The 22,428-nt window shown below is 38.0% G+C and overlaps 1 protein-coding gene and 2 pseudogenes across 1 annotated transcript; 1 reads left to right on the plus strand and 2 right to left on the minus strand.

Annotated features, from left to right (window-relative positions):
• Positions 1 to 3,009: 3,009 nt before the first annotated feature.
• Positions 3,010 to 15,073, plus strand: LOC149099495 (uncharacterized protein KIAA1958 homolog). The gene has a single exon (XM_089277422.1). The coding sequence runs from the start codon at positions 6,124 to 6,126 to the stop codon at positions 7,477 to 7,479; it is 1,356 nt and encodes a 451-aa protein (XP_089133548.1). The 5' UTR covers positions 3,010 to 6,123; the 3' UTR covers positions 7,480 to 15,073.
• On the minus strand, positions 13,304 to 17,468 carry LOC149099496 (uncharacterized; annotated as a pseudogene).
• A 3,404-nt stretch (positions 17,469 to 20,872) lies between these two features.
• Positions 20,873 to 22,064, minus strand: LOC149099497 (uncharacterized; annotated as a pseudogene).
• Positions 22,065 to 22,428: the final 364 nt, after the last annotated feature.

The following is a 22,428-nucleotide window of genomic DNA, read 5'->3' on the forward strand; positions in this document are numbered from 1 at the left end:
TTCGTTGGCTAAATAAGTCTTTCCAGAATAATCACAGTCTCTGTCTCGCGTCGAGCAAACAGCACGCAAAAAGTCGCCTCGGGTCACTTGGCGCATTAATTACCTGACTTGCTGTTATAGCCGAGGCAACCAGGATTATAAATTACAAGCAACTGTGATGTCTCCGGCTTGTTTTCTTGCTTGCTTTTAAATTTCAGTTTCTCAAAAGCAATTTTTTTTTTCTGAGACCTACTAGATGCCGAGCACAATGTTTTTCGCCAGTTTTTTCTGGTACCTTCTAATAGTTTCAATCATCTTTGAATCAACGGTCGAGTTAATTTGCAAATGCTGGGTTTTCAGTATAACGTTTTCGTAATTACCAATATGAATGTAATCGTATGAATGCGAGTCCAACTAACGATTAATACTGCAAGTAATACAATACTTATAATACTTATAATAACCACCAAGGAGACTGTCAATAACCACCAAATAAGCAACTCATGAGTCCGCTCATGAGCAACTCGGAGTAAAAATGGAAGTTACAATAGAAACCGCTACGAGAGACAAGGTTGTAGGAAACATTTAGAGCGACCCCTGTTTAAAATGAGTTCTTTGTTTTGATGAAGAGTAACACACTGGAAGCTTGTCCGTGTTGCTCTAAGTTACTCCGCACATAGTTAATAGAGCAGACTAGTTTCTTCAGTTACAAACTAATAACTCTGTTATATCTATTCCACACCATCACCTAATAAAGGCACTTGTTAATTAATTTCTTCGTTCATTTTCTACCAGCTACTACTACCTGGACGAGTAAATACATCGAAGTAAAATATATTTTTTGGTTAAGTAAATTTACAGGCAAAACTGAAGAATTTCCGAAACATCATCAAACAACATGTTGTCGGCTACATAGCCTGCGTGAAGGCGTTTTCAAAAAAGGGCACGAAGGGGACAAAACTCGATCTCCCCACCTAGAGAAGGAAAGCAAACGGTTGCTAACCAGCCTATCGCTTACAGATTTTTATTTTAATTTGATTTTATTTCATCAGCACTTCAGCATCTTCAGCACTTCAGCACTTCAGCACTTCATTACAAGATATTTGCTAAGATATACTACTATAGCTACGATAAGGTATCCTTTATTTACTCTTTGTACACGGCTGTTTACTTTAAATATAATCAGAAACTTTGGATCTATTTCTTATGTGCAAAAGTAGCTTTTTTCAATTTACAGTACATTGGAATATATTACATGTACTTTACATTACATTACGCTACAGTGCATCACATAACTAAACATACATCATAATTTTTTTTTTGCTGTGGCTACCTACACTAAGCATTATTTACAATACATTGAATACTTATCATACACTATTTATTCATTTTTTTTCCCGCTGGTTATGGTTATACAAGTAGAACTGAAAAATAATTTGTCTATTTTGCATATTCATATTTTTTTAAAAATAGGAAAGACATTAGCTAGAGAAGGAGCGCCTTCCAGTTTCTTTTTTAATTAAAGGAATTTTCAAACATGTATCTTTGTGGTACCGCATCTATAAAATCGTGAAGATAAATAGGTTTGTTTTTGTTGTTTAATTTGCTACTATAGTTATAGTAGCGCATGAATAGTGCTGTGTCATTAGATTTCTTTATCACGTTATTTCCGGGCGAATTAATGATAATGCGGAATAACAGCTCAGTTGTTGGAGAGATTTGATAATGGTTTGTTTATCGCTTACAGTATAACGTTGTATGTAATGCTACTCGAATTACACCTGATTTTAAGTCATAAGGTGGATTTATTTGCAGCAAGCGTGCTAGGCGGAAAAGGAGATAACGTTTTGTTTCATAAAACGTTGCGTTTTACATCGCTCTCTCCTCGTACAAGCGGGTCCAACAGTGGGCTGCAGAGGAAAACGACATAAAAGCAGAGAATATCCTCCGTTACTGCCAGTTAGCATAGCACCATTATCACTCAGAGTCAGAAGAGTCAGAGTCACTTGAAAACAAAGCGTATTAATCTTTACAACACCTGAAAAATGGGACAAGTTAATGGGTGGCGATGTGAAACCAAAAATGTTTTGGTGGTGGTCGGAGAAAACTCCTTGTTATTGCGGTCAGTGTAAAACGAAGAACAACAACAACAACAACTAGCTTTATTTGCATGACCATAAATACATACAGTGTTGCAAAAGCTTTTGTAAACTAAAACTAAAACAGTAACGATCATCGTGATCATATAATAATGTTATGATATAGCAATCAAGTTACGTTGGTTTGATTTGAAAGTAGAATATTGCTTAGATCAAAACAACATGAAATAAATTTTGCTAACGAAGACCACGGACCATGGGGGGTAACATGCAAATTGAGGGTAAAATGGAGATGGCAACCAGGGGTAATGCAGACTTTAGACTGTAGACCTTTTAACTGTATTGTGTTACCATTTCCATCATCGACAACTAACCGCAAGCAGGCGAATCGGAGTATTATTCATGCTAACCTGAGTGGTATTCAGGCTAACTGGAGTGCAGACTTTCCCCAAGGTTACAATGATTACCCTGAACATTCCCTTTTACGGTAAGCACTCGATAATGGCAATAACAAGATATATACATATAAAGTCTGCAGTCAGCATTTTACCCTCAGTCTGCATTTTATCCCTGGTCTGCACTCTGCAGTCCGCAATCCTCTTTTTACACTGACTCGTTATTATTGTGAGGATTACTAGTTTCTCAGCGCATTCTCAGGCTGCGATCCGTTTGGTCAGTCACCTAAAAGTATTGCCGCCTTTGGACGAGAATGCTGTTCTTTATAGTCAGACTAGCCTGCAGAACAGGCGTAAAAATTACGCCTGTTCTGCAGGCTATAGTCATACATTTATATGAAGTAGAAAAAGCCCGGGTGGACTCCACGGAATTTACTGCGAGAGTGTGCCGCTGAGTCTTTGAGACTCTGGACGGAGACCTGTTCCTTACAAAACGAAAAAATATGTGTATGTACACTGTTCCATCACTACGCCAATAGCCTGGGAAAGCATCCGAATTTTTCGGCTGGTTGTTTCACGCCCAAGAGACGAAACAGAATTATGGCAACTGAGTTAGCACAATTTGCATAACGCTAAATCATGTGTTGAACCCTGTACCAGAGCTAAAACTTAAGTAAAATATACCCCTTTTCCAGAGAGAACCGGGTATTTTCATACCCTATTTTGGGTTGTAAGGCGTTGAGCTCTAAATTTCGATGGGGGCCCTGGGTTCTAGATCAAATGGAGGGAATATTCATGCTCGTTTACACGAAGTAAAAGAAACGAGGTGTGGAGGTGTGATTTTGTGGTGTGAAGTCAGCGGTTGACTGTTGTTGCTGTCTTTATTTCGATTCTGTTCTCAGGTGAGTGGTATTAACACTTACTTTGTTTCCCATTACAGTGCTTGGAAATTATATGACGGCTTCGTAGGCCGTCTTTTGTTTCACGTTTGTTGGCTCGAGCCTCGAGTGCGATGTAACATGACTCCCTTGGAGGATTTTGCACGAATAATTCAGCTGGTCCCAGTCGCCTGCTCGTGACTGGCTTTCAGCTCAAGCTTATTATATTTAGTTTGCTGATTTTCTCACAATTAGGGACGGCTGAAAATGTCTGTTGTGTTCAAGTAACTGCTTACCATAAACTTGGTGTTTCACGTGAGTTTATCATATTGTACTTCTCGTCGTCTGGTATGTAAGGTGTACAATTTCACCCCAGAGTTTCTTGTCCACATACGTACCTTTTTGCGCTTATATTTTCTTTGACTTGCTGGCCTGTTTTGACTTGATAGCCTGGGAAACTACATGAAAAGACGCTATCTAAAACCTATGGCGTTATATCCTCGCCAAAATTCAAAATTTTGTTTGCAACATTGTTGCTTTGAATTGTTGCTCGTTTCCATATTCCAATATTCAACTTCTACAGCTCAACATTGCCGATTCACAATTCAATGTCCATATTTCAAATGCAATGTGGTTTGAACATGCGACATTCTTATTCAATGTTCAATGTGTTTATATGGTGTAAAATGCAATATGCTTGCAATGCAATCCAACATTCTTGTTTTCTGCATTCTCAATCAATATCTGTATTTTGCTTTCAAATTTCTTCATTTAACGTGTGACATTCATGTCTTTCAATGCAATGTTGATACTCAGTGTGTATGTTGCGGTGCATAGTGCAATATGCCTGTTACACAATCCAATATTCTTCTTTGGACATTAAACTTCATGCTTGAGTGACCTGACCTTGAGATGGTAGGCAGCTGGACAAAGTATGTGGTCTCAAAATAATTGCACGTGGTGTTCCAGTCGTTCCACATGTTCCAGGTGAAACAGTAATGGCAGATAGTGGCACCTCTGGGAAGGCATCTGCGAACAACGCGAAGGCCACACTTTGTTGTGTCGTGAAGCAATTGCTAACACTGGCAAATGCAGGGATGCTTGTCGGAAAATTTGAATTTAACTCCTATGGGAGACTGATGTGGACGTTGCTTGAGCTTCATAAGACCCCTAAAAGATACCACTTAAAACGGAATAGGTTAGATCACTAGTCACTGTTCAAGAAAGGATCCCTCACGCATTTGTAGACCGGTCTCGTGTACTCAAGATCAGTGGAAATAAAGGCTGAAAACAGAAATTTAATGAGAGCGTTTCTTTTATTATTATTTCCTCAAGTGCACCCTAAAGGATACTTTGACAGCCAACACTGGTGACATTTCATCAGCAACACCCTAAATGAGACGAGAACCCTTATTTGTAGCAGAGATGATGAGTATCCCCAACCTTTCCATATAGAAGTCTCCGCGGGTTTTGAACATCAGCTGTCTAAGGCCGTTTTACAGTTGCTTGAAGCAGGTCAAGTTAGTTATTTTCGAGAGGTAGAAGGTGTAATGATTTTTTCATTGTAAGGAAAACAATTATGGTTCTTCCTTAGTGATTTGATTCAGATAAAGTCGTCGTGGTTTTTCCTTCACAAACCTACGTGATATTGTGAGTTCAAAAGCAATCGATATAAACTAACGATTAAAGGCTCCAGATGATTTTTTTAACACGAAACGGAAAGACAAATGCTACCTTACGGTAAATGGTTTCTTGACAGAAAAAGAAAAAAACAATGAAGAAGAAAAGGAAAAATAATCAGTAGTCACCACTAGGATTCGAACTCCCAATGTCTTGCATGGCGAGCCAGCGTTTATCACATTGCGCTACTTGAACATGAGTTACCGAAGTGTGAAAGTGTTAATGATTTATTCATGTACCGCAGGCTGAAGTGTTTTGTTCAGCTTTTGACCAAACAAAATGATCTTGCCGTTTTTGACTAGAGCACAAGGAAGACATGTACAGATAATTGTAATGTAAAACGTGTAGGCAGGCCTTAGTAACAAACAGTTTCTTAACGTTGAACTTTTTCATTTTGCAAATATCACAACACACCCCTGAATGGAAAGAGGCTTTATGGGCTTGTTCGAAAGCTAGACTGCCCTCACATCACAAGTAGTTCCTTAATGAGCAATGCCTCATAACACCCTTTCATAATTTATTTTCCAAGTTCAGTGGCTCACGGCCACTTTGATTTCACCAGAGTTCATGGTTACAATTATGCACAAGCATATTTTTTGCAGCAAAACACATTTAGACTATTTTTGTAGGCAGTTATTTTCAGGTCATGTGATTGGCTCTCAGCCAATGAAAAGGAAGGAAAAATACATAGAATGAAAACAATGGATAATTCCTTCAGGAGTATCGATTGTTATCAATTTAAAAAGAAAATCAACAATAACCACTCGGACTATTCAATGATGGCTTTGTTACTGTGTTCAATAATACCTGCTATTAGAGTTTAGTATATTCTCAGCTCCGACTATTGCATTTCTAACTCTCTAATTGGCTCAAAAACTCCGACTATGAGCCATTAGTCGGAGTTTTACCTAATATGGAAAATAATGCGCCAAGTTTAAAAATTTTCCGCACGAAGTTTTTAACTTCAGCTCTCCATAATGGCCGATACTGGCAGGTTTCAGGAGCTGTCTCCCTCTAAACTTCAAGAGATATTAGACAATGCTATCCCAGAAAAAACGAAGAAAGCCACAAAGTTCGGCATGAACATATTTAATGGTACGTATGTGGGAGTTTTACTCAAAAACTAGCAACAATTGTTACGTTCACTGTCGATATTTTGATAATTTATTCGTAACAACGACAAAAATTCTTACCTCGTTATTTACAGAATGGCTGTCAAGTCCTGTTGCCACAAAATTTTCGAAACGAATTGAAGACATGTCCAAAGAGGAGCTAAATGAATGCCTTAAATGTTTCTACACCTCCGCAAGGAAGAAAGACGGGAGGTATTACAAAAACACATCCATGAAGTCCATTCGAGCCGCCATAGATCGCTTTCTTCGCTCGCCACCAAACAACAAGCCTTTTTCTATCATCTCCGACGCTGTGTTTACCGAAGCCAATAAAGTTTTGGATGCCTTTGTAAAGGATCTCAGAAAGACGGGTAAAATAGCTGGAGTTGTCCATAAGAAAGCAGTGTCAAAAGATCAAATCCAGAGGCTCTTTGAAAGCGGCGAACTTGGGCCGGCCGACAGTCAAAATCCAGCCCAACTGCAGAGAACGGCATGGTTTTATCTCACCCTTTTCTTCGGACGACGAGGAAGAGAAAATCAGCGGCAGTTGAACCCTGGAATGCTCTCCCTAAGAACAACGCCTAGAGGTGTCGAGTATTTTGAGTTAAACAGACGACAGCCTGGTTCACTGCGCAGCACAAAAAATCATCAAGGCGGCCTTGGAGACTCTGAGGATGAATCCGACGCGAAGATCTTTGCCGTTGCTGGTTCTCAGAGGTGCCCAGTGAAAACAATCAAAAACTACCTACATCACCTGAACCCGAGTTCCGAAGCTCTTTTCCAAAAACCAAGAGACGGCCAAAGTCAGAAATTCAGTCCAACAGATGACAAAATCTGGTATTGCAACTCGCCGGTTGGCTCGAGCATGCTGGACAACATGTTGAAAAATATGAGCAGGCGAGCTGGCATAGAGCCCCATCTAACCAACCACTGCCTCAGGGCGACAGCAGTTACAGTTCTGTCTGACCATAACTGTGAAACCAGACACATAAAGTCTGTTACGGGACACAGATCAGACCAGGCGGTGGAATCGTACAATGATCGCCCATCCATAGAACAGCAAAAGAAGATGTCGCACGTTCTCAGTGATTTTGTCTCAGCCGGAGCCTCTGAAGCTTCCCCATGCACTGGTATCTCTGCAGCTGAGAAAGAAAACCAATGCCACGGCCAGCAAGAACGGCAACCTCAAAGTGAAGGGACAGTTTTAGTCCAAAATCAGTTCGTAAACACCGAGGTTCGGCAAAGCGAGCGAAGAAGCTTTCCGCAGGTTTTCTTCAACTGCAATGTCCAAGTTCACAACTACTACGGAGGCGGAGAATCAGGAAAATCTTCCTGAACTTTGAACACTATTTAAACACTTGAAAGCTTCCGAAGCGGTCTTTTTCCCTTGCATTTGAACGGTTGAATATTTCAAGGTTGATTTTGTTTAACAGTTGACCACAGTTTGTCGTTTGTGAAGCTGTCAAATTTCATTCAGCTCATTCAGTGATGTAATAATCAGGTGATCACGGCGCGCATGTGACCGGAAGTTGTATGTTTTTTTCACCGCTTTGTAAAATTGTTGAAATAAAAATCGGCGGCAAAAACCCGATTTGAGAATATACTAAAACAATTATTCCATTCGACCTTGTTGGATATGAAGTGATCATAACCAACTCGCGCTACGCGCTCGTTGGTTATTAATCACTTCATATCCAACGCGGTCTCATGGAATAATTGTTAAATATTTACCTTTTGGCCTACTCCAAAATCTGTTCTTACATTTGTTTCCTAATGCAAATAATTGAAATCACTATAACACTGACACGCAAGTTGCATCATCTGTCTGTGATGATGGAGTCCTTCTATGCCTCTGAAATAATTAACATTTCAGAAGTAAACATAAAATATGTCTTGCTTGGTTGAGAAATTTTGTTCACTTCATTTAAATTCATTTGTAATTATATTACCAAACCAACTACACCAAATGGTGCAAACTTCACTCACAACAAACTTCTCAACTTCCCAATAAAGTTCAGCATGAAATTCACAACTTTGTTTTGAAGTTTGTGATTTGATCTACAAGTATGTAATGAAATTGTCCAATTTGTTGCAAACGTCGGGAATTTCAAACAAACTTTGGAAACCATTTGTCAAAAGTTTTGTGAAATGGACTGTAAGTTTTGCTGATGATTTCTTATCATTTTATTTACAGCAGGAGAACATTAATTATGGTGTCATAATATTTGTAACAGCTTCACTGTCTAGAATTATTGCTAGGCTGATGGCCATATTAGGTGTAATGAATAGGGTTTGCTTTGGTGAGTTGTTAGATGGACTGTTGTGGACTGTGGCAGGGTTAGATACTTAATTTCTCAAACTGATTAATAATTCATGCATTGTGAGTGGGCGAATGCTAATGTCCCACCCTGCTCTGGGTCATGGTCAATAACAACAATAATGTCTCAAAGTTTGGTATACCCTCCACGATTGTTTTGGCAAATTACAAGAATGTCAGTCCAATTTGTTATTCAGACAACTCTAAAGACGTTTGGGATTTGTTGTTGTTGTTGTTGATGTTATTTTGCTCAGGTTGTATCGCATTTTATCTTTACTCTTCGCAAATTGAAATATGGAAAAAAAAAATCTTCACACCTGAAATTGCTCTTTCGCTGTTGATTCTTTGCGAAGGATCAGTCAAGAACAACATTTATTTATATCAATAAAAGGAAAAAGGAAGGTAACAATTTGAAGCTTATAAAATGGTATTAGCTGCCTATAAAAACCATAAGGCTAAGAAAAATTAGGCAGCTATCTATGGAATGCAATTAATAAAAATTATAGTCGTGTATTAAATATAGAGCAAAAGTAACTTAATAAATAAATATAATAAACATATACAACAAATATAAAACCTAATATTACAACATGGCAAGAAAAAAAAAAGAAACTAATAATAATAGTAATAATGTTAATAATTCATTGTAGTCAGGAGTTGTAGTCTTCATTTTCAGTCTTATTGAGGTCATTGTTTGGATTCAGTTTGCTACTTTTGCTGGGCTGGTAAAAAAGTTGGAACTACTTCTTGCAATGTTTGACCTTTGTTACTTTTGCTATTATCTTGAATTCATAAGCATCCATGACATTCAAGATGGCAGACTTGGAAGGTGATAGCATGTGATTTTAGTCAACAAAAGATGGCTGATCATTGGCGTACGAGGGATCTCACCTTCTTATTGTCATCTGCATTATTTGCAGCCTTCATATCTCTTACTCCAGGTTTTGCTAATGATCAGTTGTGCACCCTGATAGCCCTTGAGGACTTTTTCAGTGTGTCAGAAATTGTGTGAACCTTGCAATGGTACAGTTTGCTGAGAAGACTGCTTATATGGTGTGAATTTTGTGTTTGGACAGGTGTGGATTTCTTTCAGCAAAGGATTCTGTTTTGATCAAACCTCATGGAATGGTATGCTTTCCAAATTGACAGTTTTCCATTGGAAATTTTTATACATTCCTCCCAAGGAGAGGATGCTGCATTTACTATCGATGGATTTCTGATTTGAGAATTTTGATACATTCTTTACAATAAGAGCTGCATTTACTATCGATGTAAACAGGCTAACATGATGAACTGAAGTAGTACAGTGTGATGCAATAACAAATGACATCATGCCAAGTCATCCTTTTTGTTACTAGTGTAAGATGCCTGTTACTGCCCTTTACTCTATTTTTGTTTTTTTTGGGCTGTTTGTCTTTCCAGTAGTGTTGTTATTTGGTTTACATGTATACATTTTAGCAGCAACTTTCTGTTCTGTAATCGTAATACCTGGATATCAACATCTTTTCCTGAAGTATTTTCTTTAGCTGCTTTATCTCCCTATCCTCCTGACATTCACTGCATAGTGTTCTCTTTTCCACTTTTCCCAGACTGCAAGAACTTTTTCTAGCATTGCTCAGGGTAATACCTAGGGAACGGCATTGCCCTTAAGAACATAATGCTTACCAGGTGTTTTTCATCAACTATCAGCAGTAAAATAAAGGGAACACACTTGAGTATCCCTCCTTATAGTAAACAGTTCTCCTACATACATTGGGAGACCTTTTTAAATGTCTTGATATTTTTAACTCTGTCACTACTATGTGGAAAATGAGGTCAAACCCCTCGGCCTCTGCACTTAATTTGAGTTTCCCTAGTAATTCTGACCTTGAATCAACATAATTGTACATGCTCTGTAGATTAGATGACCACAGAAGGAAAGACAAATAGTTGCCTTACTGTTTTCTCTAAATTAAATCATACAGTGTTATCTGTATTTGAATACAGTTTACCTTGATAGCATAAAAACAAAAATTTCAAATTTGCTGCCATTCAAAAATGTCATGTGAACTTGTTATATGCAAATCTTTCAATACTCGGTAACTCTGCTAGAACTTTTACTATATAGAAAGAAATGCAGAATAAAATGAAAAGCAATTGATATGTTAAATTTTCTTACCTCAAATACAAAAGAATAAAAGACTGCAATGCTTAAGTGTGGAATTAAGGATGATGTGGATTACTCATGTGTGATGATTTATTTGGTTTTGAAGCATTGCATCATAGTCATGAGATAAGAAGGGTTTTCAAGATGTGGAACAAAATTTCAACCTATCAAGTTGCCTAAAAACAAGTCCCAAGTTCTAACAGCAAAATATACCACATGAACAGAGCTTGTTCCGCCTATACTTTGAGAAGAAGACCTGGCCAGTGAAATGGCCTAATCTTCTTTGTCACTGGACCCTTCCTCTACAGCTTCCTCTAGCTGTTGGATCCCTTTCTCATTGAGCTTGATTTCAGCTTGTTAATGTCATCAAAGAATAACAGCATTTCAGTTCTGTTTGAAGGGCCATCTAGAATACTGTAGTGGATGACACTCCTTACTGAATGGAGCAAATTTACTGTGAAATTTGCATTGGAGGCATATATTTGGAATTCAATGGCTGGTTCAGCGATGTTCACTGATGTTCATTGATGAATGACCATACCTTCTGTTACCTGTAGTGGGAATTACACTTGCTTCATCAAAAAAATGAAGAGTGCAGGGATTGTTTCTGCACTCATTTTGAGTATCTATGTTAGCTGGTTTGTCGCAAAAAAGATTTTCTCAACAACAAATAGCAACATTGAGAAAGGAGAGTGACAAGGGGCATTTCTGGGCTAGGAGTGTTGTTTTCGCATCGCAGTTTGAGGAGAGCTGCTTGATATGTCTTTGTCTCAACAGGTTTTGTCTGCGATTGTGTGAAATATGCTATATCCTCTATTTTTCCCAGAAAACAACAGTCAAATAAGCATAACAGCTTTATTTAGCACGTAATAGGGTGACAAATTTGTTTTGTAATGAACAATTCCAAATTGGAGCCTGGAATTGACAATAAACCAGTTTTAGTTGCAATGGCTCATTGCACACATGCAGTAGTGTTAATCACACACTTAAGTGTTTATTACATAAAGCTACAATGAAAATTTTGTGTAAACAATTCTTTACAATGGCTTTCAGCGGGTCAGTTGAACTGGAGAGAAACGTGTACATATCATTTAACGAGATACAAACAAGGCAATGCCTATGTGGAAAATATGCAGACATTTCAAGATATTGTGTGCAACAGTGCACAGATACTGCAAACTGAATTTAACTGCATGTGAGAAGATGGAGGAGAAACTTTTTAAGGTTGGTGGTTGCCCTAAAAAATTATCTCAATGTGATGAAAGAAAACTTATTCGTGCTTTACACTTCTTAAGAAAGAATGAAGATCATTTTTCATGCCTTTGAATAATGGATCGAGCAGGGATAAGCCCAAAAGAAGTAAATGTGAGAACTGTGCAGTGCTGCTTGAACGGACACAGCTATCATTTCTTGCAAGCACGAAGAAAGGGGCTTTTAGAAGAAAATGATTGCAAGTTGCATTTACGCTTTGCAAAGATGATGAGGAACAATTGTTCCAAGGAAGTGTGGAAGAAAGATTTTCCTTTTTATCTGGACAGTGTGAATTTCATTCACAAAATAAATCCTGCAGACCAGGCGCATGCACACCTGATAGACGAATTTGGCAAAAACATCGTGAGGGGACAAGCCATGGCTGTACGAATAAGGGAAGAAAGGAAGAGACAGGAGGAAGGGTGATTCACTTGTTTGTAGCATTAAGCTGGATGGAGAGTATTTTGTCAATTTTGTCAATGAGAATTTCCATGGAATGTTCATTAGAGCACAGAAAGGAAATTCGAAACTGTGTATTCAAGATGGAGATCCCAGTCAAAATTGCGCTGCAGTGAAAAGAATATTTCAATTGATAGGGGCAAAGTTGTCGTTGATTACAGCTTGAAGTCTAGACATTAATCCTAATGAAAACTTTTTCCATTTAGTGAAACGAGAACTTCGAAAAGATGCCTTACAATGTATCATAACCAGAAAAAGTTAACGAATTTTTGAAATGTGTAATAAACACTATAACAACCTTCCCATTTGTTAAATAATAGATAACATCATTGAGTCAATGGATAAAAGAATGGACCTTATTATTAAAGGACATGGTAAGTGAACAAAGTATTAAATGTTCATGTACTTTACAAAGAACTTGGAAACTGTACGTGATGGTACACAAGAATTTGTAATGTTTGCCGAGTTGCAAGAATCACGTGACATTAAAACTCTGTGAAGCACCTCACAAAAGCGCAGCAAAATACCTCATAATTGGACCTGTTACTGTAACACTAATGGTTTACAAAATGACAAACCATTATTTGGAACAATAGGCAATGAATATCCTTCTATTCTAAATGGTTTACGCTTCACTAAAAAGAAATAGGTATCATGTTTCTTTGTTCTTGCCGAGTTGCAAGAATCACGTGACATTAAAACTCTGTGAAACACCTCACAAAAGCGCAGCAAAATACCTCATAATTGGACCTGTTACTGTAACACTAATGGTTTACAAAATGACAAACCATTATTTGGAACAATAGGCAATGAATATCCCTCTATTCTAAATGGTTTACGCTTCACTAAAAAGAAATAGGTATCATGTTTCTTTGTTGCGATGTAAACCATGTAAACTGTTGCAAATAAAGTTGTTTGTTACATGGGCTTCAGGAAATAGAGGGAAAAACTAAAACTCAGTGCCAGAACAGAAAGTTAACATGGTAATCATTCGATTTCCTGGGAGAGAAAATCCCCCAAAAACAAAATGAGCAAAGAAAAACACTTGGCGCATCGCGGGATTTCTCTCTGCTGATCCTGTGGGATTTGATGATGAAGTCTCGTGTGCAACCACCTAGCAGCCATCATGTCAGTTTCAACGTGATCAATTACTCCATTTTTGATGAAAATGCGTGGACTCTTTCCAGTGCAGCAAATTTGAGTGTGTCCCACTAAACTAATATCTGGCAAATGAACCACATGCCCTTCTAACATTAACAAAAGATAATCCCAGGGTAATAACTGACTACACCATCAAAAATCATTCAGAAAGATACATTCAGCTTTGTCCACACCTACCCAAGTGAAGCTCCCTGTTCCTGGATTACAGAGTATATCATATATAACCGTTAAGGGATTCAGCAGAAATTTTTTGCCACAATTTGCGTTCCCAGTAATTAACAGGTTTCTGTTTTTCCCACAACCCTTCAAGAGCAACTCTTTCATAGCAGTGCTAAAAAACACAGGAGAGATTCCTTTTTTGACAAGAATTTTGTTTGCACAAAGCAGCCATTCACCATTGCATCCTGTAACACATTCATTACTGCTAGCCTCCTCCAAGAGCTGCATTCTTGTTTTACGAGCCCACTTAAGCTTCATGCTTTCCTCTTCAATCTCCCACGAGGTGTTAACTGTATCAGCAACAATGCACGGTGATCGGTTGATAAGAAACTCATCTAAGTCCATTTTCCCCTACTTTTTTGTTCATATGCAAGTGATTGAAACTCTTGCACTGTTTTGATGTCTTTTTCGGTAATGATTTGGGAAACTTTGAATGCTGTTAGTTTTTTCGTCTTTGCTTCTTACTTGTACTTCCATCATCAATGCAATCTGATAACTGGTCATCTTCTTTAAGAGCGGCAGAAGTTTTTCTAGCTCTCCTTGCTGCAATTGTGCGAGGTTCGTTTGAGTTGCAAAGCTCTGGGTGTTTGGTGATTTGTGCGTACTCCTTATCTTGTTTTGTCAAGTACCTCCATGCACTGTGGTAATTAGTGCAGAGTGCACTATTGGGATGGTTATGGGGGTTGCCTGCCGCTAAGGAACTAAGGTGCTATGGCGCTATGGCGCTATGGCGCTATGGTGCTATGGCGCTATGGCCCTATGGCGCTAAGGTGTAAACTTTAATGTTTGTTTAATTAATTAATTTCAATTAATTAATTAGTCTAGAGGCAAGGAAGTAATGGGAGTAGGGTGGGAAAGGTACATGTGTACTCTACATAAAACACATTCCATCGCCGTCGCTTAACTTTGAACATTGCAAAGCTATATATTTGTTTCAGGTAACCCATGCTCTCCTTGTGGTACCATTCTCCTTAGAAGAAAACTAATTTGCCCTAAACGCATGCGTAGATTAGTTAGGGTTCGTGGCTTCTATATTAGGTGAAGGATACATTGCATACGGAATCACGCACAAATGTTGAGTGGTTTTCCTTATGGTAGAGCTCAACATGTAAGACGCATGCGTTCTAGCATTGTTAGTGTTATACACTATCTTTACACGCAGTATTTTATATATCGTATCATGCGACCAAGGACGGCAGTTATTTTTCAGGTAGTGCCAGTTGTCCCTTTTTATTGCAAAAGTGAAACGTTACTGTGGCTGTGTAGCTTTTAGAATTACAAACAGGTCGGTTCAACAAATATCATCTGCTGTTTTCAATCTACAATAGTGTGCTTGTCAGAGTTCAAATATATTGCTTCTCCTTAGCGACTTGTTTATTTCTTGCCTTAATTGTGTCTGTAAGAGAGACCAAAAAGTTCTCAAGTTAGTGGCGTTAATACTCCGCAAAATTGTGAATTTGTAACAAAAGAAACCAGGAAAATGCTCAAATATTGATGCAGACGCCGTGGCACCTAATGAAAGCGCAAATTAATTTAATCAGTCTTTGAGGAGACTCATTCATATCGGCCAAGTAGCGCTGTTTATCTTCAATACTTTTCGTTGAAAAGCTTCTCAGCCATCAATATCGTTGTGTGTTAATTTTGAATTGTTTTATTGTTAACAACAAAGGTGGCAACAGAAAAAGAAAGTGGTATTTCGTGACTATCTGATAATTAAATTAGTTCTTGTTCATCGGTAAAAATTTGCATTTTTAGTAAAACATCGTCTCTGTTCCGTTGCTTCATCACTACATCAGATATTTAACTTTCTTTCATTTATCTCCAAAAAACAAGGACATCTTCCGTATGTTTTGGAGAAAACAGGGGTTTCATATTACATGGCTTTGCGAGGAAAACAAAAGTATCAAGTTACAAAGTTGGCGTGAAGAGCTAAATTGTCACGTTTGCTGCTTCAGCGTATTGTTGAATTTAAAATGAACGAAAATCAACTTAAAGCACCAGTAGTAATTAATTTGTGCGTAATGTTTGGACCTTGAATGAAAATACAACCTTGAAACATACACACTGCAAAGGGGAAAAGCCGTAGCAGACTACCAAGGTAGACACAAACCGGAAGTGAGCCGAGTAGGGGTGAGTACTTATGGGACTACTGTACCAGAGCTATCAATTGCGCTCTGCACTATCTGAGATTGTCTCACTAGTTTTCATGTGTACTTGAACAATGTACGCTTACACTGTATTCACGCAGGAGATATTTTTTGGACTTAAACCAACGTGTTACTTTATCAGGTTTGATAACAATATGATAATGCACCCCAGATTTCCTATGATTGTTGAGAGAACAGCACCACTGCACTACATTGGCTGCACCGTTTGAAAAAGAACAAACGATGATGTTTGCGAAATCCTTTCTTGATGGGAACTTCACAAGGTCTGCCTGACTATAAGTTATTAAGGGTCCCTGTCCATAAATATGGAAAATAACTCGGCAAGGGTTGAAAATTCGATTTCGCTCATATTTTTACAGTAGATAGGCTAGGGCATGACAAAAAGTACTGGATAGTTTTTTTGGCAAAATATCCTTTTATTTCAAAGAAATCTGCAAATTACCAAATTTCATTAAAATTGTCATTTGACGCACCATTTTATTAAACATGTTGGAGAGTCTCGCATGCAAAACCACATCATTCTTCCATCTTGAAAACACTCTTATCTTTATCCAGTACTTTTAAGTGAATGAAATACATGTCTTCAAAATTTAATTATTTTGCACCCAACAAAATTGCATCCAATTTCTCAGTGCAAAGGCTGCAAAATTCCTTGGAAAACAGAGCTGGCCAATCCTTAGCAACGATTACTACCGAAAAGCCTTGCTTTGGTGTTATCGCCACCATATTTGCAATCAGTGTATTACTTTCAGTTTTTGGGAAATTTGTTTAAGCTTAAAATTGATACCTCTTCTTATTTTCTATTGTGGCAAGAAAATCTCTCAACAAAAACTTACCAGTGCTTTTTCCTCTTTTTATCTTTGAAGGTGCCCAGCTAATTTTCCATTAAAACACAACTTATTGTTTCATAAACAGACAAAATGAAATATGGCTTCCTTGTGGTGATAGTTTATCTGATAATGGTCAGTCAAAGAAGAGAGCAGGATTTGAATGATGGAAGCTGGAGATGTCGATGATGTAACTGCTACTCCTGGGCTTGTTCAACTCCGGAGAATGAGGAGGACATTCTATTTAAAGATAACCCAATGACAATAATGTGGATGAAGGAATGGTTTCAGACTGAGAGTCTGAAGATGAGCTGTCTGAGGAAATGGTGTTGGAAAAACTATGGCAAGAACTGTGAAAAGAGCCTTTGTAACACTTGTAAACAGCCTTTCTGTGTTAAAATAACAATGAAGTAGTTATTTAATTTAATAGTAAAATTCTACGTGGAAAAAAGAAAAATGGTTGCAGAGATAGAGGGGTGGGTGGTATCTTTCTGGGCAAGTAACATTTCAGTAGATGATTGCATTTTGAGATTCATTTGCCCAAGTGGCGAGTGCTGTCAAAAATTGGTTTACACTGCTAGTGTCGGCAGGTTTGGAGTAAGACTGTCTGCTATTTGCAGTTTGAAGATTAGAGACTTCCTTTTGTTCCTCATGAATGACCATGTCTTTTATGGCTTGTTCCTTTGGTTCGAATATGGTCTCCATTTGCTGCACTCTGGTTGCTTCCTTTGCAGCTTTTTTTATGTCCCCAGCGACTTGTTTAGAGAATCTTATCATCATACACTGAAAGTAGAAGTCATTTGCAAAGCATTTTGCCTAAGCAACAAAATGATCTGCCTCTACTTCTTCAGGCATCTCCTGCAGCTGCAACTTTCTTTTTTCCATTAGCCTATCTCTCTTTGTAATGTGGTTCATCTTGGACAAGGGCTTTAATGGTGGCATCAAGAAATTTAAGCTTGGCATCCCAGAGATATGTATCAAAACAATCTTGTAGAGGCTGGTCATGAATGAAATGGACTATCAAGCCAGTGGGCACCTTTCCTGCACTTTTGGAGTTGTTAAGTCTTTTCACCTACTCCTGCAGAGCATAGAGCTTGTTTATGGCTTTGACAAACTTGTGAACAAGTGTTTTCAGTGTTCGCTGGAAGTGGTAGTTTTTCCGAAATTCTTCCTCTGGTTGTGTGCTTATGTTACGACTGTCTGTGACAACTTCTCAGGCACTGCTTTGTCTTTCTGGGGATTCCATTTGCCTTTTTAGTTTATGTTGAGGGTCTTGTGGACTTGGCTCCATAGTAATTTACAGCGTTGCTGAACCTACTGGCCTTTTCAAGTGAGTACTTAGACAATTTATAATGAGGAGACTTCTTATCAGCATACAGCTACATTATTAATCTTGCATAACTTAGGTTAATAAGAAGCCAACAGTTTCATTTGGTAATGTCTTTTAAGTAAGCAGGGACAGCTGCTTCGTAGGCTGTTAGAATTTCTTCTTTTTTTACGGTTGGAAACCAAGAAAGGTTAACAAACTAGGATTTGCTTAATATTTGTCACTCCCACATGGTGATTTGCATTTTGTGTTAACAAAGTGTGGAGATTTCCTCGTTTTGTTTGTGCAATTTATTCAGTTTTGTGGGGTGCTGGGGTGAATTTCTTTAAAGGATATTGGTAAAAGACTGGTAAAGACATGGCCAAGAAAATAACTGCAAAGCCATCAGCAAAAATAATATTCAAATTACACTTTAGCATGAATGACTATTTATCATAAACACCAGAAGTCTTGGATGTTTTCTGGCTTTCAAATGCAGTTTAAATGATATTCACTCATAAACAAATTGTCTTTAGCATTTCTTTCATTCGGCCATCCTTCGTTAAGAGGGGATTTTCTAATCAATACTCAGATGTAGTGATATACATATTGTGTTACTGTACATTTTGTCATTTCTTTAAAGGTTAATGTGTATTTTATGGGAGCTCTGCTTTTAGGCATAGCTAAAATCTATATTTTTTAATACCCTCTCAGTGGGCTCAATATATTCTAAAAATGAGGATATCTTTAACTTAGTCTGTTTAAGTTCTCCTAGCCGCTCTTTATGTCTTTGGAGAGAGGCTCTCAAGTTATTACCAGTGTTCTTTGCCTCAAACATCAAGAATTTGGTTTCTTCAGGTTTGCAAGCTCGAATGCAAACTTCATGGAGCACTTGCCATGATCTCCTCCCAGTTTGTCATAGAGTTGTTCTTCAGGGATCATGCCACCATTTGCAGCCAACGATCCACCTCCGATGTAAGAAGTTAAGATCATACAATGAAATTAGCATGTATTAATAGCATGGAAATAAAGGGGGTAAACAAAAAGGAAAAGGTAATTTTCATATATAAGATGATATCAGTGTTATATGTACTTGCTTTGCATTTTCATCCACAAAGGTTTCAATTTCTGCCAAGTTATTCCATGTAGGCGGAAGTTACCTTTTTGGAGATCTGCAGCTATTTTGCTTGGGTCAGCTATTACGACCGCCCTAATGTCCTCTCATATTAATGTTGTAATGGTGTGAGGGCTTGGCTCGCCATGGTTGTGTCCACTGCCATCAAAAGGGCCACTTTCTTGAAGTCCAATTTCTTTTTACCATCAAACTCCTGTACAGTTGTATGTGTAAGTGGATCCTAAAGATAGCTTTAAATGAATCATTGGTAGATGCCTATGTTAGGTGCTCCCAATCACTGCAATACAAAGCTGTTAGTTAAGAAGTAAACCCAGGTGATGCATATGCCTCCTCATTTTTGCATCTTGTCCCATGTTTCATGAGTGAGCAGCAGTTTCTTTATGATGGGTAGATAATGTTTTCCATGACCATTTTTCATCTCAATTTGGTGTTTTGATCATTGCAAGGGTCAGCATTACTACCACAGTTAACATCTTATGTCCGTCTTTTTCATTTCAGTTGCATTCGACAGCCATTGAAACAATCTATGGTCATCACAAAATAACAATAATAATAAGTGATATTTTTATTTCCAAGAACTAGACAGGGCAAGGATTTCCTCATCCTGATTATTTTATAAGTATATAAATGGTATTTTTATTTGTATTGTTCAGTACTGAATAAGGCTACACTTGTGTACACTTTTTCAATTAGTACTATCCCGTTTTTATGGAAAATTTGCACAAGTGTAAATACTGAGCAACTAGGAGGTTACTGTACTCCTACACAATGGGATTTAGCTAAGAGAAATGTGTGGGAATGAAACAGTTAACATGGAGTGTAAGGAAACCAAACAAATGTGAGAAAATAGCCCAAATAATAAGAATTATCGCTAAACAAAAATGAACTTAAGTGACTTGAATTATTAATTGCTTGTCCTAGGCTCATGATAGAGGTTGACATGTTGTCCCCTGCTAAGCCTTTCAGATTGAGACAGGGTTGGCCAGCGTTTTTGGAACAGGGTTCAGAGGAGTTCTGAAAGCAGTGAATATGTCAGTAGAGTCATCTGAAGAGTCATCAGAACTTTTATTGGGTGGAACTCTGTTAATCCTTGGAGTACACCATCTTAATGGCAATCTTGGCAGTAACCTTGGCTGGGGTCTTTGGCAAACTTTGCAGTTCAGGATGGTTGACAATTCTGATGGGTTCTTGACCATGGCAAGTTCAATTTTCCACACATTGTCATGGCAGTTGACCACTTTTGTGGGCTTGAGAGTTCCACTTGTGGTTAATCTTTGCTCTCAATTTTCTGTGTTCTCACCACATCTGCCGACATTTGACTGTTTCGTCCAAGAAAGGGCGGGATGTTAAGGCTAATGCCTGTGGGCAAAATGTCATAGGTTAAAATATAAAGTGCAAAATTCCTTAAGCTGACCAAGGTCAATGGCACAAATTTCAATTTTGTTGAATAAAGCACCAGGATTTCTAAGAAACTAGGCAAGTTTGCCAAAGACTAATCTTTTTAGTTTCTGGGCTAGGAACTCCTCTAAAATTTTGAGGATATCAATGAGCCTGTAAGATTAGTTTGCAAAGGCAATGGTCCTTAAGCACAGAAGCAAAAACTTTGTGTTAGAGTCATTCACAATATCAACTATGGTGAATTGCTCCCCTGCCCCATCATCATGAGAAACAAAAACCCTTGGTTTTTCAGTGACAGTTCCTGATCAGTACTCTGTCCTACAGCTGATGCACTCAGGATATCTATAACCTTTGTAAATGTACTTCTCTGCACTGCCTCTCACAGTAGACAGGCTCGGGCTGCTCTCAGTCTGCAAAAATACCAATCTGGGCTGGACCTAACTGCCATATTCCACTTTCTGTCATGAACTTTAGTTTTCTGGCATGGTGATTTTTCTCAGACAAATTAGATGGCAGCAAATGCATGAAATTGTTAACCTTGTTACCATGAGATTTCCTAATTTCTAGTGTATATGGCTTAAATAAATCTTCTTCCCTCAACCCAGGGGTAGCACCCATGGTAAATTTGTTTCATTTGCTAAACTTGTTTCATTTGCTAACAGTAGCATAAGGAGAAGGATAAGTAGCAGCTTGATTTAATTCATTATTAGCCCAGCTCTTCCAGCTCATATCAGCACTTGGCTGAAACTCTTAAGTTCAGTGCCTGTCACAAACATTAAAAACAGTACCATCTAACGTTTCCATTTCATCAGTGTGTTATTTCCAAATACTTTCAAGCACCTCATGTTTCTCCCTCAAACTGACACAGGGTAAAATATGTTGAAAGTCCCTCCTTCTTACCTTATCCCCAAAGTTCCAGTATGTCAGATTTCCTATTGACATAGTTATTTGGCTGGATTCAGGAGCCCCATCATCAGGAAATTGAAATATGAGATGACTTGTTTGCATTAAACCAAGTGAGTTTACGTGACAAATGAGGAAGTCTCAAGTGAAATCAATTGTCATAAATAAGAACCCAGTTATTGTTCTAGAAACACCCGGTGCACTGGGGATTTGATTGACATGGCCAGTGTCAAGACAAAATGTTTGCACCCACTTATCAGAAATAGTTACACATTGAACCCTCAAGTCCAAACCCAAACATTTCATATTGTGAGGCACCCAGAGTTCAGAATTGGGATCACAAACTGAGGATTGAGTTTTACAGACAAGGGCATACTTTCATCTGGACAAAAGGTTTTGATACTTCATAAGCACAGCTTGCTTCAAACCCTCTTCTGAATTTTGATACTGCCTTATTACCTTGTCAAATGAGCCTTGGATTTATTTTCCCAGCTTGAGGCCTGAAATCAGCTTATCGATGGTTTGATTGTCAGCAGTAGATGACACAATCCCAAGCCCCATATAGTAATCCTTCTTTTCCTCCATGTATAAAATTCTAAGACATTGTTTTGGTTTCGTGTCTTCTTCTCTATCTAGTACCATAATTGACATTTGTAACCATCTCATAAGTAGTACTAGTATTTTGTCTCCTACTGACAGAAAACCCTTTCTGCACAAGTAAAGATTTAGATTTGTTATACTGCTCATTTAATTCACTGACTTTCTCCTCTTGCTGTTGAACTTGGACTGTCTTTGAAGTTTCCCTTCAGCTGCATCCTTTTGAGCTACCGAGGTATAGAAAAAGTCAAATATTCAGAAGTCATTTGGAGGAAAAAAACAAGAGAATGCCCATAAAATTTAAGTCTGTTTACTAAAGAATGAAATAAATTGTTAAAATTATATAATCTGTCCTGATTTTAATATGTGATAAAGGAGAAACTTATAGGCTTTCCATA

This window comes from Orbicella faveolata, unplaced genomic scaffold (genome assembly GCF_042242905.1).
Source record: "Orbicella faveolata isolate gen_17 unplaced genomic scaffold, um_ofav_v1 contig_46, whole genome shotgun sequence".
Taxonomy (NCBI): Eukaryota; Metazoa; Cnidaria; class Anthozoa; order Scleractinia; family Merulinidae; genus Orbicella; species Orbicella faveolata.

Coding starts and splice junctions, on each gene's coding strand:
- LOC149099495 (XM_089277422.1), top strand. CDS start 6,124: ATGGTACGTATGTGGGAGTTTTACTCAAAAACTAGCAACAATTGTTAC.